Source organism: Orcinus orca, chromosome 18, assembly GCF_937001465.1.
Source record: "Orcinus orca chromosome 18, mOrcOrc1.1, whole genome shotgun sequence".
Taxonomy (NCBI): Eukaryota; Metazoa; Chordata; class Mammalia; order Artiodactyla; family Delphinidae; genus Orcinus; species Orcinus orca.
The window spans coordinates 77,158,947-77,175,022 of NC_064576.1; the positions used below are offsets into that span (position 1 = coordinate 77,158,947).

Here is a 16,076-nt window from a genome sequence, read left to right on the forward strand (position 1 = left end):
CCTCTGTGGGGATGCAACTAGAATGCATTGCCTGGGAATTGACACAAGAAGCGTTCTGAGGAAAGGAAATGTTCTGCTCTGTGGCAGAGGATTGGTTACTCAGGTTAAAACTGTATGGCTAAGATGTGTACGTTTCAGTGGATAAAAATTTTTCCAGAAGAGATATAAATAATAATAATTGAGAAGGGAACCAAGAATAGGTAGTAGAAGTATAGCTGGACCGAGAATGGCAGGATACTGGGAACTGTGGAAGCTGAATAGTGTATATGTGGTGGGTTATTATAGGAGTCTCTTTGCTATGTCTGAAATTTCTATTATTAAAAATTTTACGAGGAGGTGTGGAAAGCAAAGCAAGAAGTGTTTGGGTATTGAACTTGGCAGTACGCTGATGGCCAATTTAAAAACAAAGGAAAAAACAAATGAAAGCTTTTCAGCTTCATTCCCTAAGATAAGTGGGGGTGGGAGAATGTTGAAAAGTTTGAGGGCTTTAGAGAAGTAGAGATAAACCATATGCCTAAAAAAAATAAAATAGAAGCAACTACTTCATTAATTTGGAATTTAGTGGCAGCAGTTTTCAAACTATTAAGAAAGAAGTAGCCTAGAAAAAATGGGTGAAGGTTTGTCTCCTAATTGATTTGAATCCATAGTTTGAGATTTTGTCTACATTTAATTTTTTTTAAAAACTTTTTTTTTAATTTGCTTTCCATGTGAGGATTGGTACAAATGACTCTGAAAGGTAGGTAGGTTTTTTAATATACTCAGTCTGAAGGAACTGTTTTTTTTTTGTTTTTTGGGGGTTTTTTTGAAGGTACTATTGACAGTTTATAATTAGTAGAAATGTAGGCCTTTAAATTATTTTAATGCTTTGTAAATGCATAAGGAGAAAAAGGAAGAGCATTTATATGATACGAATAGCTTTTTAAGAGCTAGGTACTTGAAATGTGGTCATAAAGCACCAGAGATAGAAAAAGAAGAGAAGAGATAGAGAAAAAAAGAAGGGAATAAAAATTCTCTTGAAGAATGAGGGTAATCATGAAGTTTTTATACAGTGATGCCTTTAGAATATATATATGTGTGTGTATATATTTTATATAGATAGATAGATAGATACACACATAAAGTAAGCCAGCTTTCTTAGGAGAACAAATGATCCAACTCATAATAATGTTAATACTTGCATATGTGTTTTCTCCTTTGATTCTTATATGATCTAAGGGGTAAAAACTAATATTAGGAGTTACAATGCAAAAATAATTTAATATTTAACAAATAACTAGTAAACATTTTATAATAAAAACTTAGCATCTGTTTTTTAGGTTGTTTTTTAAAATCCAGTAGACATGCATCTAAATTCATGTTTGCATTCTTTCTAGCTGCAGAAGATCATAAGTAAACAGGATGACTCGAAGACAAGAATAACTAATAAAACAGAATGCCAGGTATGTGCAAATGAACTAAATATTTCCAAGCAGATGTTATTTACAATAGCTTCTCTATTCTGTTTGCTCAAATAAGTATTCCCAAATAGTTGGGGAAATTAACAGTAACTTAATTTTTCTAAATATTTTAAATAGATTTTCTACATTCACATGATCCAGACCTCAAAAGACTCACAAGAGGATGTATGCAGGGCAGAGCTTTCCTCCCCATGACCCAGGTCCTGGGTATTCTTCCAGAGATATTTCATGTGTATATAAGCATGTATGTAAATAAGCAACTAAACATTTCCATGTGTTCTTTTTACCATTTTTATACAAGCAGTAGCATACTATACACTGTTCCATATCCTCCCATTTTTTCTTACCATATCCGAATATCTCATTCTTTTTAATGGCTCCGTAGTACTTCGCTGTATGGATGGATGTACCAGTTGATGTAACCATTCCCCATTTGAAAGATATTTAACATGTATCCAGTCTTTTGATATTGCAAATAATGCAGTTAATAATCTGTAATCATATCACTTTATATATATGTGAATATATCCAAGGGGTAACTTCCCAGAAATTCACTTGCTGGGTCAAAAGGTATGAACATTTCTAAGGTTGTTGATAAACTTTGATAAATATTGGCACATATCTTCTGTAGAAAATGAACCAACTTTCATTCCCACCAGCAATGTATATCCTTAAATTTTCCATTGATAATCTTTTAATCAGTTGTAATTCCACAATTTGCTTTCTGTTAGATTTTCTTAAATTTCCAAATCATTTCATCTTTTAGAGCATGTCTGCTTCAAATTTTGCAAATTATTAAAATCACAATTTTTTTGTATTTCATTCCCTCTGAGCAGCCCTGTGCTGGACTTGTTTCACGTGTGTCCGGGCCCTCTAATGGTGCCCCGCCTCCCAGGTGTGCACCTCCTCTGTGTCCTCAGCTCCCTGCGTGTCCTGCCACACCACCTGCCCCTCCTTAGGGTAATCGTTTAATCGTCTGTGTCTTCTGGAGCGTGCGCATCCTCATTCTTTCTGAGGTCGTGTGAGGTTAGGGAGCAGGCCACGCGACCACCCTTACCTCTGATGCCAGCTGGAGGCTCAGGGGGCCCCCAGTATCACCTTGGGTCTGATAATTCATTGGAAGGACTCATAGCACTCCCCAAAAGTTGTTAGGTCCAGGGCTACGGTTTATTACAGCGAGAGGGTGCAGGTTAAAATCAGCCAAGGGGAGAGACTCGTCGGCAGAATCCAGAGGTTCTGGTCATCCTCTCCCAGGGGAGTGTGGAAAGCACTGACTTTCCCAGCAGTGACTGTGACAGCACACACGGAGTAGTGCCAGCCAGGGCTTTGGTGTCCAGAGACTGTTGGGGTCAGCCATGGAAACCTGGCTGTCCTCGTGGCTGACCTCAGACTCTAGGCCTTCTGGAGGTCAAGCTGATACGCTATGGCCCAAAGCCTCCACCCCAAATCTCATTGTTGGACTACCTGTTGTGGCCCAAGGCCCCCAGGTAAACAAAGACACCTTCTCTTAGGGACCACCTCCTAGCAGCCCAGGGCAAAGGCCAGACATCTGGGTAAGGTTAATTCCTTACTATACAAGTTGTATCTGCATAGCCTGGTAAAGCACCAGGCGTACCCTATATACTCCGTAAATAGTTTTTAATGAATGAAAAAATACCTAATCTTATGGGTATAACACTTTTTTAAAACTTTTTTTTAATAGATTTATTTTATTAATTTATTTTTGGCTGCGCTGGGTCTTCGTTGCTGCGCGGGCTTTCTCTAGTTGTGGCAAGCGGGGGCTACTCTTCATTGCCGTGCGCGGGCTTCTCATTGCGGTGGCTTCTCTTGTTGCAGAGCACAGGCTCTAGGCGCGCAGGCTTCAGTAATTGTGGCATGTGAGCTCAGTAGTTGTGGCTCACGGGCTCTAGAGGGCAGGCTCAGCAGTTGTGGGCACAGGCTTACTTGCTCCGCAGCATGTGGGATCTTCCCAGACCAGGGCTCGAACCCGTGTCCCCTGCATTGGCAGGTGGATTCTTAGCCACTGCGCCACCAGGGAAGCCCCAGATATAGCACTTTTAACCATTGACCTGTTCTTGGTCATTAAGACTGTTTCCAAATCTTTGCTGTACGATGCAGTAAATAGCCACATGTGTAAATTTAAGACAGAGATCTAAGAGTCAGGTTGTCGGGTGAAGACATGACTACTTGTAAGGCTTTGACCCATATTGTCAGGCTGCCTTCCACAAAGGTTGTAACAGTCTACGGGCCTGCCGGCAGTCTCTCCAGGGTTGGTATCTTTTTTGTTTTGTTTCTTAATCTGTGTCAGTATGACCGGGGGAAAGGTATCCCAGATTGTTTTTTAAGATAGTTATGTATACCATTCATGTTTCTTATTTTATAAATTTTCTGTTTCTTTTTTTTTAATATCTTTATTGGAGTATAATTGCTTTACAATGGTGTGTTAGTTTCTGCTTTATAACAAAGTGAATCAGCTATACGTATACACATATCCCCATATCCCCTCCCTCTTGTGTCTCCCTCACACCCAAATTTTCTGTTTCTGTTCTTTGGGAATTTCTTTAGGGTTTTTCTTCATATACTTGAGAATATTAACCTAGTGTCTGTCAAAATTATTGAAATATTTTTCAGATTTGTTTTTGTTTATGATGTTTTGGTTATAGATGTTTTTATTTTTAATGTAGTCATGTTTAGCTGTCTTTTTATTTATTCAGTTACTTTCATTCTTTAAAATGCCTTCCCCACATCAAAGTCAGTTGTTAAATACTAACCTATATGATCCTCTGATTTACTTGTGGTTTTATTTTCTTACATATAATTTTTTCATTCATCTGAAATTTGTTTCTTAAGGGCATCCCTAGGGATATTTCATTACTTAACTTTTTTACTATTATAAATAGACTCTTTACCCTCAAAGGAAAAATTATTGCTGTTAAGCAGAAAATTCATTTAATTTTTAATGTTTCTGTACCAGTCTATCTTTACTGAATTTTCTTATTTTTTCTGTTGATTTTCCTGGTTGTTCTAAGTATAAAATTATTTCTAAATAATTAATCTTAGTTTATTCCTTTATGTATTGGACAAAATTACCCCCAAAAATGTTTAGTAATAGTGTTCTTGGTAGACATCCTGATCATATTCTAACCTTAACGAGAATACATACGGTTTTGTGTTTTAGTATATCTCCTGAGCATTTATATGGGAATTAAGAAAAAACTCCAGGCATGACTTCCTGCCCACACTTGTGTGGAAGTCCAGTTAAAATCCACATTTGTATTTATAGTGGCTATTTTATAAAATTATTAGACACAAAGTCAAGTGTTTAAGAGTCAGTACCGTGGAAGGCTCTGTGTCAGTCAGCCCCACTGGGACCACCGCTTCCTCCCCATGAGCCGACCCCTTGGCAGGGGCGATGAGGTGTGGGCGAGCCCCCTGCAGCCCCAGGGCCGTGGCCGGCTGGTTGCTGGATGTGTGGGTGACTTGCCTGCGCTGAGTCTCTGCAGTCTGTCCCCTCCAGAACCTGAGGCTACGCTCGTCTCTGCCTGGCCTCCCGGGAGCTGTCCCCATGTCCGCACGGCTGGTGTCGAGCAGAGACTGAGCAGGGTGTCCGCTTGCAGATGCAGCCCTGCTCACGGGCTGGGAGGCTGGGCCCCCGTCCCACCTCAGGCTCTTTTCAAGTCTGTCGCTGCCTTCCCCGGGCCAGCTCTGGTTCTGAGCTGCAGGTGGTCACGTTTTGATGCCCTGCCCTGCAGCCCTTGCTGGAGGACTAAACTGTGCTCACTTTCCTGTGCTGCCGTAAAGGCCCTAGACCACAGCCCACTCCGCCCTCCAAGGCGCATTCCCCTCTCTGGGCTCCCGATCATCCTTCAGTTGAACAGTGCCCAGAAGGTTCTAAGTCCGGAAGCCGGCCCGCCCTCTGCCTGAGCCCACACGCTGTCTCGGAGCCTCGCGGGTACCAGCCACCTTCTCGCCCACTACACCCAGGCTTTCATGAGTTCTCACCATGTGACAGTCACCCCACCTGCTGCTGTATCTGGGAAGTGGGGGCAGGATTGGGGAGCAGGCTGGACCATCCAGTGCCTGAATTTCTTTCTGCAGATGCTCTTTTTCAGAATATTTGGTTTAAGTTTGTACCCCCATTTGTTGTTTAGTTGCTGCTGATAATCTTTTTAGCAGCTCTGTTTTGTTATTATTTTTGTTTATTTTATTGGAGATTTGAAGGAGGAAGAGTCTATGAATCTGCTTCTCTCGTAGCCTTGAATGGAATCCTCAGCCGGTAACTTTATAACTAGGAAAAGCTAGTGCTTTATTTCTAGCATTCAGCAAAAGGTCCAAGACTTCCCTGCTTTAATTCTCTCAGTCCTGCTTTACTAGAAAATGCCTAAGGGTCACATTTGAAAATAACTCATCTCACTATTCTAAGCTCTCATTTCGGCCTGATCCAAAATGTCGTTCACTGCTGAAGTCCACCTTGGGTCCTTTGAGCATTTTAGCCCTGTTGTTTTCCTCCTGCTTGAGCCATGATATAGAAGAGTGTCATGCAGAGTAACAGACAGAATGGCGACATCTGTTCTCGCCCTCTTGTTGTTGTTACAAGAATCTTTTGTGGGTATTGTCCTAAGAATTCCAGGCTACAGGATCCATTTTTTGTTCTTGGTTATATAATTACTTGAAATTATTGTATCCTTTTTTTACAGGAACCAACAGTGAAAGAACCTGAAATTAACACAACCCTTCAGGTACGTTTCTTTGGAAAAAGAGGAGAAAGAAAACTTCACTATAAAGAATTTCGAAGGTAAATGCAAATATTTATATTCATTTAGGGAAATTTTATAGGTAAGAGGTAAAGAAACAACTGAATACATTTATTTATGTCCCAGAACTGCAGGCCATAAAACCAGATACAGTATCTCTGAGAGCAAAACCTGTGAAACGTAAACTAAAGTTACTATGCTCAAAAATACCTCTAACCTATTATGAAAAGTAGTATTCATTTTACAGACTACAATAATTAGTAACTTACTGTTTGCAGCTAGAAGAGAGAGATGCCCCTCGTATCAGTTAGTTCTTAATTCACAACAAACCAGCCCAACTTAAAACAGTGACCATTCGTTATTGCCATGAGTCTTTGGGTCAGCTGGGTGCTTCTCCAGCGGGGGCCAGAATCGGGCCTTCTAGACTGGACGGGCCCCTGCTGTTGCCGTCTGCTGATGGTTGGCAGGAGCTGGGGCCGGCTCTGCTGAGACGGCACAGCTGGGACAGCCCAGCTCTGCTCCCGCCGTCCCCGCCCCCAGCCCAGGGGTCGGCAGCCCTTCTTTGTAAAGGGCCAGGCAGTGAGTACGGTCTCTGTCCTGGCTGCGCAGCTCAGCCGTCACAGCGTGAAAGCAGCTGTGGACAGCACAGGCCTCTTGATGCGTTGGTACGTGGTGGTCCAGTCCAGCTTGCGGACGTCGCTGCACTCACGTCTTCATCTGCAGGGAGGGAATCGCACTTACAGTCTGTGGCATCGTAAGCACCGCAGTGCCGTGTCCTGTTCACCTCCTCCCCGGCAAGCACAACTCCATGCGGAACCAGACCCTGTGCTCGCGGGCCTCCCCACTAACCAGAGTCTTAGAACAAATACCAGGAAGCAGCTCAGAATGGTGGAAAAGCACCGATTTGGGAGGAAGGAGACGCCTCTTGTCAACTCAGTGCAGCTAACTAAAGACTGACGGAGTGTATTCCACGTGCTGCTATGTGCCGGGCTGTGCCTCAGACGCAGGGCTGGTCCCTCCTGGGAACCATCTAGTAAACGTGCAGAGAACATTTAAACGCATTCGGTCAGTGCTATCACAGGTGGATAGGGTTTGGGGCAGCGCAGAAGATCACTTCTGGAGTGGGTGATCAGGAAGCTTTCTGGGGGAAATAGCCCTACGCCGATCTTGACAGGTGAGCAGGAATTAGCCAGGGAGAAATGGTCGGGGAGGGAGGGACGGAGAACAGCACGAGGAAGGACACGCGGGAGAACATATGGCTTGTCCAGGAATCAGAGAGGGCAGGCATGGTAGAGAAATAAACAAGCATGAGGGGTGGGCAGAGGTGAAGGTGGAGGCCTGGGAGGCGTATGCTTCCCGTGTGAGGGCTCACGCACCAGAAGGTCCAGCTTGAGTTACGCCGTAAGGGAGTAACTCCCTTACGGCAGGCGTCCCGCGCTTGGTGCCTGGTCAGATGGGCGTCACTCTGGCAAGATGGTGGGCAACGACAAGGGGGATCCGATGCGACACGAGCCCGCTGGGCTACTGCAGATGAGGAATTACAGGAGCCCTGAACCAGTGGGGTGGCGATAAAGACTTTGGACTGGGAGTTTTCAAGACACATTTAGGAGATAAAATTGTAGGGCTTAGTGATTGTTTAAAGTTGCTTCTAACTTTAATTTTCCTTAAAGGGAATAATTTCATTTAGAATTCTTACTTTAAACTTTTTCTTAAAGTTTCTGTAATTAATGGGCCCTGTGAAATTTGTAATACCATTACGCAATTTAAAAAAAGATCCAATTAACAAAGAATCCAATTAACAAAAAATGCAGTTTTTCAGGAACTTGGCTCTTAGATGGAGGAGGCCACCCCTGAAATTAACGTTACAGGTGCACTGGGCTAGAATTCGGTAATCATAACATGTCTTTAACATTTTGCGTAAGTCGTAAAGTAACAGAAAATAGCTTCCATATATTATATTATATTATATTATGTATATATAATATAATATAAAATTATATATATAATTTTTAACCGGTCACCATTATAGTGGCCAAATTACTCATTGAAATTGCACAAGATGTTCTTTCAGTATGTGTTATGTGGAGCTTATAGTTTTGTTTTTATGGGAGTATGACGTATAATCCTTCCTTATAAAAAGATGTTTGCTTTTCTCTTCTGACCTTTGTCTTAGCATCCTCTTTACAGCTTGTCTGATAAAGGATATTGTTTTATAAAGTACAGCTTATAAGTCTCAAGGAAAGGCAGGGAAGGTGACACAGAGTTAGTGTTGTGGTAGCTAATTATGGTATTTACCTAGAGATACTAGTTTTCTCATTTAGAGAAACAATATTATACTTTGAAAAAAAACACATATTTATGATTTAGACAACCTGGGTTCCATTGCGGAACTTGACAGTTTGCTAAGTGTGATTTGATTTGACAAGCGATTGGACCTGAGTGTCGGGTCTGTTCCTTCACCAGTGAGATGGTGATGATGAGACCCACTCAGTGAGGCTGTTCACAAGCTTACATGTGATGCAGGTATAACTATTATAATAGATCATGTAACTAGAAATTGGAGAGGTGAAATTCAGACACAGGTTTGTCTTAAGTTTCGAGCAGTCACAGAGTTTCTGAAAGAGGTGGTCCTGCAGTTGCTTGCTAGGTGGTTGGGGGCACTGGGTGGGCTTTCAAGGAAGTAGTCCCCCCAGGTGACCAGAGGGACAGACGGTCTTAGTAGATGCCATCAGGTGTCAAGAGAAACTTACCAGTGACTGAGGGAACATGTGGATAAATTGGTGGCTTGTTTGGGTTTTTTTTTTTTTACTTCTACAACTAGTCAGATTCTCCAGCTGAAATACCACTTAGCCATTTCAGTAAAAGCTAAAGTATAATTTAAGTTCTATCTCCTGGAATTTTGGTGTCTATTCATTGTTATGAAATCAATAGGTAATTTAATTGTGAAAATTCAGTTCTTTATCAGCATATATATAGTTCAGGGGAAAAAATACTGAAGCTCAGACTCCGCAGGCAGCTGGCGATGGTGTTTACCCACTCTGTGCCAGTGCCTGTTTGTCTTGTTTGTTTTTCCTGTCTCTTCCTCCCTGTCGTCTTACTTTACTGGGGACTTGTCTTCTGCATTTCTTTTTCTCTTCCTCTAAACTCAACGGTTAGCCCTAAAACTAGTGACCAGAAATAACCCCTGTGTTTATTTCCTGTGTGGTATGTTTGACCTCATTTTTTATTCCAATAAATAGTTAAAACTTAAAATAACTTTGTGACTGAAGATAGGGAAGTGGTTGGAAAGGGAAGAAAATTGGTCTCAAGTTTTCTCATCAGGAAAAATTAGGAAGATATTGATGCAGATGTACTTTCTAGGACTGGGATTTTTTTTTTATTCTGAAATACCAGTGATTAGTTGAGGATGTTCTAAATTCATGAAGAGCTTTTATAAATTCAGAGATGTCTGTAAGCAGTGCTGTGCTGGTAAATATATTCCGCGATCGGCTCTCGGGAAGAATGGCCTTGATTGGTAAACTTGCAAATTAGTAGTAAATACTCTACAAGACACTGTGGCCTAAAAAACCCAGATAAGCAAAACAGATTTCTCCCGTTGTTTCCAATTATGACACTGTCTTCCAATTAAGACACTAATTTATAAACTATTTAATTTGTTCAGGATGCGTTTGGTGGCATTTTGTACTGTAAATTCTTCAATTCAGATATTTATGTCCAGTATCATGTCCCAGACTTTCATGTCTTGACAAGACGTATAATTTGAGACAAGATTTTATCATTTAGCATATTTAATGTTCTTCAGAAGTAGTATAATTAGTTAAGATGAAAGAGCTTAAACCAGACAATGGATAGTTTAACAACAATTAAGTTTATAATATTTCAGCCTCAGGTAGAGCCCAAAGAAAAAGAAAAAGGAAAGGAACAGTTAGTAATGTTTTTATACCATATTTTCTACTTCCCTTATCACTGTACACTCATTTGCAAGTAAAACACCCTTTTAACAGTCTTTGTAAGAATCAGTTGATGCCATCACAGCACCCAGTACAGTAAAACTCAGTAAAACGGAGGACAAAGCGTATCACTAAAAGAGTTAGTTGATCAGCCCAAACTTGAAATGCTTCAAATTTTAGATAAAATTCTGCTTTGACCCAAAGACACACGGCATTGATAAATAAATTCATGTATCCAGTACATTCAGAAAATGTTGTAGGAAACCGACTCTTACCTATCACATAGGTAGAAGCCTGAAATCAAACTTCCCCGTCATACTTTTAAGGTGTGCGGAATAAATGCAGGCTCTGAAGCAAGTAAGCTTTTAACAGTGACAGTTCTTCTCCCACTGAACGAGAATATATTTTGCTCCCCATGTATATTTCTGTTAAATTGTGACATGACATGTAGTACAGATCTTTTAACACGTGGAAGGGACGTAAGGGGATCTGCAACGTATTGAAACTCATAGAGGTGCTGCTTAAGGTGCCTGCAGTCCATTTATAGCACTAAGGCGAAGCCATGAGTTACTGACATCCATCTCATATTTTAACATTTAGATTTATGGAAAACTTGCAGACGGAGGTCCAAGAAATGGAGTTCCTTCAGTTCTCTAAAGGTCTGAGTTTCATGAGAAAAGAAGACTTCGCAGAATGGCTCCTTTTATTCACCAACACTGAAAATAAAGACGTTTATTGGAAAAATGTGAGAGAGAAGCTGTCCGCAGGAGAGGTTGGTGTGCCTTTTTATTATGCTCATGATGAAAATGAAACAGTAAGTTAGACGTGTTTATATAATTCAATAAAGTAACTTCCAAATTAATGAAGACTAACCTACTGTCTATTATATAATTGTGTGATGCATGAAATGATGATTGTTAATAATGGTTAATGGACAGTGGTAAGATTTTGAGTAATTTTTTACTTTATTGTTCCAAAAAACTTTTTTTTCAAATGGGCAGGTGGTTTTTTGGGGGTTTTTTTGTTTTTTAAGTTCCCTCATTATGTGCCCCACTACCCCAAATTAAAACCCAGACCTCAGGACTTCCCTGGTGGCACAGTGGTTAAGAATCTGCCTGCCAGTGCAGGGCACATGGGTTCGAGCCCTGGTCTGGGAAGATCCCACATGCCGCGGAGTAACTAAGCCTGTGCACCACAACTACTGAGCCTGCGCTCTAGAGCCCGCGAGCTACAACTACTGAGCCTGCGTGCCACAGCTACTGAAGCCCACGTGCCTAGAGTCTGCACTCCGCAACAAGAGAAGCCACCGCAGTGAGAAGCCCGTGCACTGCAATGAAGAGTAGCCCCCACTCACCACAACTAGCGAAAGCCCGCGTGCAGCGAGGAAGACCCAACACAGCCAAAAATAAATAAATGAATAATTTTTTTTTTTTAAACCCAGACCTCATTTTACCTCTTAGTGGGCATGTGTTTTTATATAATTTTTTTAAATCTATCTCTGTAATGAGGAAAAAGATAATAAAATATAATGAAGATCTCATTTATAATTGCAATAGAGATATATAACAATTAGAAATAAATTTAACAAGAAATATATAGAAAAAACTTTAAAGCCTTGATGGATAGAAAAGAAAACTTATCTAACTGTAGAGACACCCCCTGGTATTGACTAGAATGTCTTACTATTATAAACATAGCAGTTGTCCCTTAAATCAGTCTGTAAATGTAATGTTGTACAGTCTGAACAGCCTAGGTTTGCTGCACTTTCACGTTAGCCCTGGAAGCCCAAGGCTGACACGGGAGAGCTTCCTTCTCAGTCATGCTGCACATCCCTTGTGGGCTGGTGGGAGACCCTGCCCACGCAGTTGCTAGGGGACCCACACTCTCCGAGGCCCCGCCCCTTTGGAGCTCCCCCATCTGCTAGAAACGCCAGCCTCAGAGGCAGGAAAAGAAAGGAGTGAGTCACATTCCAGCAATTAAATTTTTTTTTTTTTTTTTTTTTTTTTGCGGTACGCAGGCCTCTCACTGTTGTGGCCTCTCCCGTTGCGGAGCACAGGCTCCAGACGCGCAGGCTCAGTGGCCATGGCTCACGGGCCCAGCCGCTCCGCGGCATGTGGGATCTCCCTGGACCGGGGCACAAACCCGTGTCCCCTGCATCGGCAGGTGGACTCTCAACCACTGCGCCACCAGGGAAGCCCCACGTAGGACCTTTGAGGAGATACAACGGGGCTGTCACACACGCCCACAGCCCCACGCTCACAGCCCCGGGGCCCCCAGCCATGCACTCAACGCTCACACAGTGCTCAGTCTGCACGGGCACACCCAGGGGCCCTGCACGTAACCTCCTGGGGTTCCTCCTAATCTCTAGAATCTATAGTTCTGTTGTTATTCTGCGTCTCAGATTTTTCAATAGACTTGCTTAGAAAGATGTAAGTGCACAGGCTTTATGACAGAAAAGAGGATGCACAGTTGTATTCATAAAATCATTTAATGTGTTTACAAGATTGTAATAAAAACTCACTTTGTTATTTTATTAGAGCATTAGTTTGGATGAGTTCAAGTCATTTTGTCATTTTGCGACCCACTTGGAAGACTTCGCTATTGCCATGCAGATGTTCAGTTTAGCTCATCGCCCTGTCAGACTAGGTAAGTTATATGAATCACTTAATTTGTATCATCTGTAAACAGTATCACTCTGTTCTTCACCTGGTTGATACCAATCAAGGGACCACTTACCAGAAAAAACAGTTGATTGGCCTTTCAATGAATTCAATGTGGTTATTCCAGATTTACAACAGTTTATTAACAATTACTTTTTTGCTTTACTTTACCTTTCCCCTGAGAAGTAGAAGAAAATATTTAAATATCTGTGTTCAAAACACTGATTACATTAAAATAGCGTGCTGACATTTCTCAGCCAAGTTTATTATTTGAACACATTTTTGTTCTTGTTTTACTTCCCAAGTGATAAATATATAGAGTTGTTTTTACTTCTCAAATAATAAACATTTAGACTTAGACTATTTTACATTGTTGATGAGTTTTTATATTTTCTCCTTTTAGCGGAGTTTAAGAGAGCTGTGAAGGTAGCAACGGGACAAGAACTCTCCGACAATATCTTGGACACCGTCTTCAAGATCTTTGATTTGGATGGTGATGAGTGTCTCAGTCATGAAGAGTTTCTTGGGGTGTTAAAAAACAGGATGCATCGAGGTTTATGGGTAACAGATTTTGAGTTTTTAAATAGTTACATGTTCAAATGTAGTTAAATGAATGGAAGTAAACCTAGAATTTGAGCAAATGTACAGTCTTAAATGGAGTTTTCATCATTTTTAAAGAGATCATAAGCTATAGTTACAAAACTGAAGTATCTCCTACAGATGGGATCCACCGTTTTTCTTTGCTTTTTTTTAAAATAGTCTGAATCAGGAAGCGCTACTCAGAAGTCCTAGCCTAGAATTTTGCTTTGGGCTTTGTAGTTAGACACCTAGACTCAAACCCCAGCCCTATCACATACTAACTGCCAAATCTTGCAAAGACACTTAATTTTTCTGAGCCTCAGATTCCTCATCTGTAACAGTGAGAAACAGAATCTACCAGAAAGAATTATTATGAGAGTTGAGCGTAAAATATTTAATGTAGTGGCTGAGACACTTGAAGTAGATGTTAGCTCTTATCATTGTTCACTCAGATTCACGTAGTGGTCTATAACTGAGGGACAAATCAAACTCAAAATTTTGTTTAGATTAGAATCTGCTAGAGACACTCATGAAAGCCATCCGCAGGCTGAAAACAAGGTTCCAGGAGATGATAAGTAGGTAATGAGTGCAGAAGAAAGGCAGGAGAGAGAACAGGAGAGAGACTGCGGTGGGTTCATGTAAACAGAGCTGTTCAATTACAACTTAGAAGAGCACATTCGTTTTCCTGCTGCAAACATTATTTACGGAAAATGAACAAATAATGATTTCCACTAGCTTGTGCTTATCCAGCACCTCATAGTTAACGATCACATTCCTGGAAATTAAACCAGCCTTTCCAGTTAACAGTTTAACATATCCAGCAGCGTCTTTGCCGTTTCTCAAAAACATATTAAAGAGAAGAGCTTCAAATCAGTGATAGGAAAAGGACATAAATATAATCTGAAATCGACTTTTGCTTCCACTTGGTGGATTTCCAGCCATGCTGTGCATATGACCACCAGGAGCCAGATGGTTTCTAACCTTTGCTTCTCCTTTAACTGAGAGAAACCGTAGCCACACAGTACTTGTGAGAATTACAGTATATTATATATCACCATATCATTGGGTTGGCCGGAGAGTTCATTCGTGTTTCCCCAGACGAACTCTTTGGCCAACCCACTGTTTCTTCTTAAGGCTTCTCATCAAGTATATTGTGACTTATGGTTTCTTTCTTTTTAATTTTAGCCAAGGGTAGGTCAAAGTTTTAGGCTTATAATTTTTGTTCCACATAGCTAACTGAAGTTCGCCAGAAAACCAAAAACATTATGAAATAATTACATTTTAAAACCAACATATGAAAGAAAGCCACATGAAGTCTTTGTTTCCTTGTTGGGGAGGAGCCTCTGTTCTCTCGGTACCCTGGGATACTCGCACTCACATTCACTTCTCATCCTTTACCTTTAGTTTACAGTCTGCTGCGTCACCTTCACAGCGCCATCACCTCCAGTCCTTTCTGGAGGCATGTGGGACTGTGCAGTGACAAGCACGTGTGAACCGGGTTTAACTGGCAGACTGTGACCCTTCGTCTCCATTCTTGGTTAACAGGTGCCGCGACAGCTCGGTATACAAGAGTACTGGAAGTGTGTGAAAAAAGAAAGCACTAACGGAGCGAAGGAGTCTGGAAGCAAGCAGGAGGAGGCCCTTTACAGAAAACGCGGTGTGGGGGTTACGCTGCTCCAAGTGTCGGAGCTGGGCATTTCTTAAAGTGCTAGATGGTGCCTTCTTAGTCTTCACTGATTTCCTTTGTGGCATAAAGATGCCTTGTATTTGCTTTCTGATTCAATAATTTCTCAGTAAGATTTCATTACAGAACTTCGTAAAAAGAAAGTATTCTTTTACAAAGACAGTGGACTCGGTCCAAAGCCTAGGATTGAAGTAACACTTTGATAAGATGGAAAACCTGCTCGTTCACTGGTGTCAACACAGCAGCACAGCACGTTCTCTGGCGCAGTCAACAGGCGCACAGGAAGAGTCACTGACGTGAGGCCAGGATCAATTCTGCAGTCCTGATGCTCCTAGTAGGGCAAATTAAGTTAAAACATTTCAGGCTTTCTTATCTGTACCTTACATCTCATAGACTTCTTGTACATTTTATTTCAGTGAGCTGTATATTAGTTGTCTTTAAAGTAATATGTAAATTTCAGTATTCTGGAATGTTCTGGAAACAGAATAAAGTATTTATAAAGATAAAAAATTACTGAGGTGCATTTTGTTTTATATGTACTGTTTAAAACTACATTTTGGGGGGCTTCCCTGGTGGCACAGTGCTTAAGAATCCGCCTGCCAATGCAGGAGACACGGGTTTGACCCCTGGTCCGGGAAGATCCCACATGCCACGGAGCAACTAAGCCCCTGTGCCACAACTTGTGAGCCTGCGCTCTAGAGCCCATGAGCCACAACTGCTGAGCCCGCGTGCCACAACTACTGAAGCCCAAGTGCCTAGATCCCGTGCTCCGCAACAAGAGAAGCCACCGCAATGATAAGCCCATGCACCGCACCAAAGATCCATTGCGGCCAAAAATAAACAAATAAATTTTTTTTTTAAAAGTGTGATCGGGAGAACCTTGATCACATGATAAGGGTCTCTTGGGATATAGTGGTTTATGGGTGAATGTTTAAAATTGTACTAGAATTTAATTGGCATTAAATATAAATATTTTAAATATGGCAAATAAA

General features: G+C 41.4%; 1 protein-coding gene across 2 annotated transcripts in view; it reads left to right on the forward strand.

Moving 5' to 3' along the window:
- The window catches only part of MICU2 (mitochondrial calcium uptake 2), an 84,716-nt gene extending 69,122 nt beyond the window's left edge, over nucleotides 1-15,594 (forward strand). For both annotated transcript variants that reach the window (XM_033409422.2, XM_033409421.2), the window contains 6 exons: nucleotides 1,374-1,439; nucleotides 6,155-6,252; nucleotides 10,762-10,933; nucleotides 12,699-12,807; nucleotides 13,225-13,382; nucleotides 14,946-15,594. In XM_033409422.2, the coding sequence (XP_033265313.1) occupies nucleotides 1,374-1,439; nucleotides 6,155-6,252; nucleotides 10,762-10,933; nucleotides 12,699-12,807; nucleotides 13,225-13,382; nucleotides 14,946-15,104 (762 nt within the window). In that variant the 3' untranslated portion in view covers nucleotides 15,105-15,594. The remainder of the gene's footprint in view (nucleotides 1-1,373; nucleotides 1,440-6,154; nucleotides 6,253-10,761; nucleotides 10,934-12,698; nucleotides 12,808-13,224; nucleotides 13,383-14,945) is intronic.
- The last annotated feature ends 482 nt before the right edge of the window (nucleotides 15,595-16,076 follow it).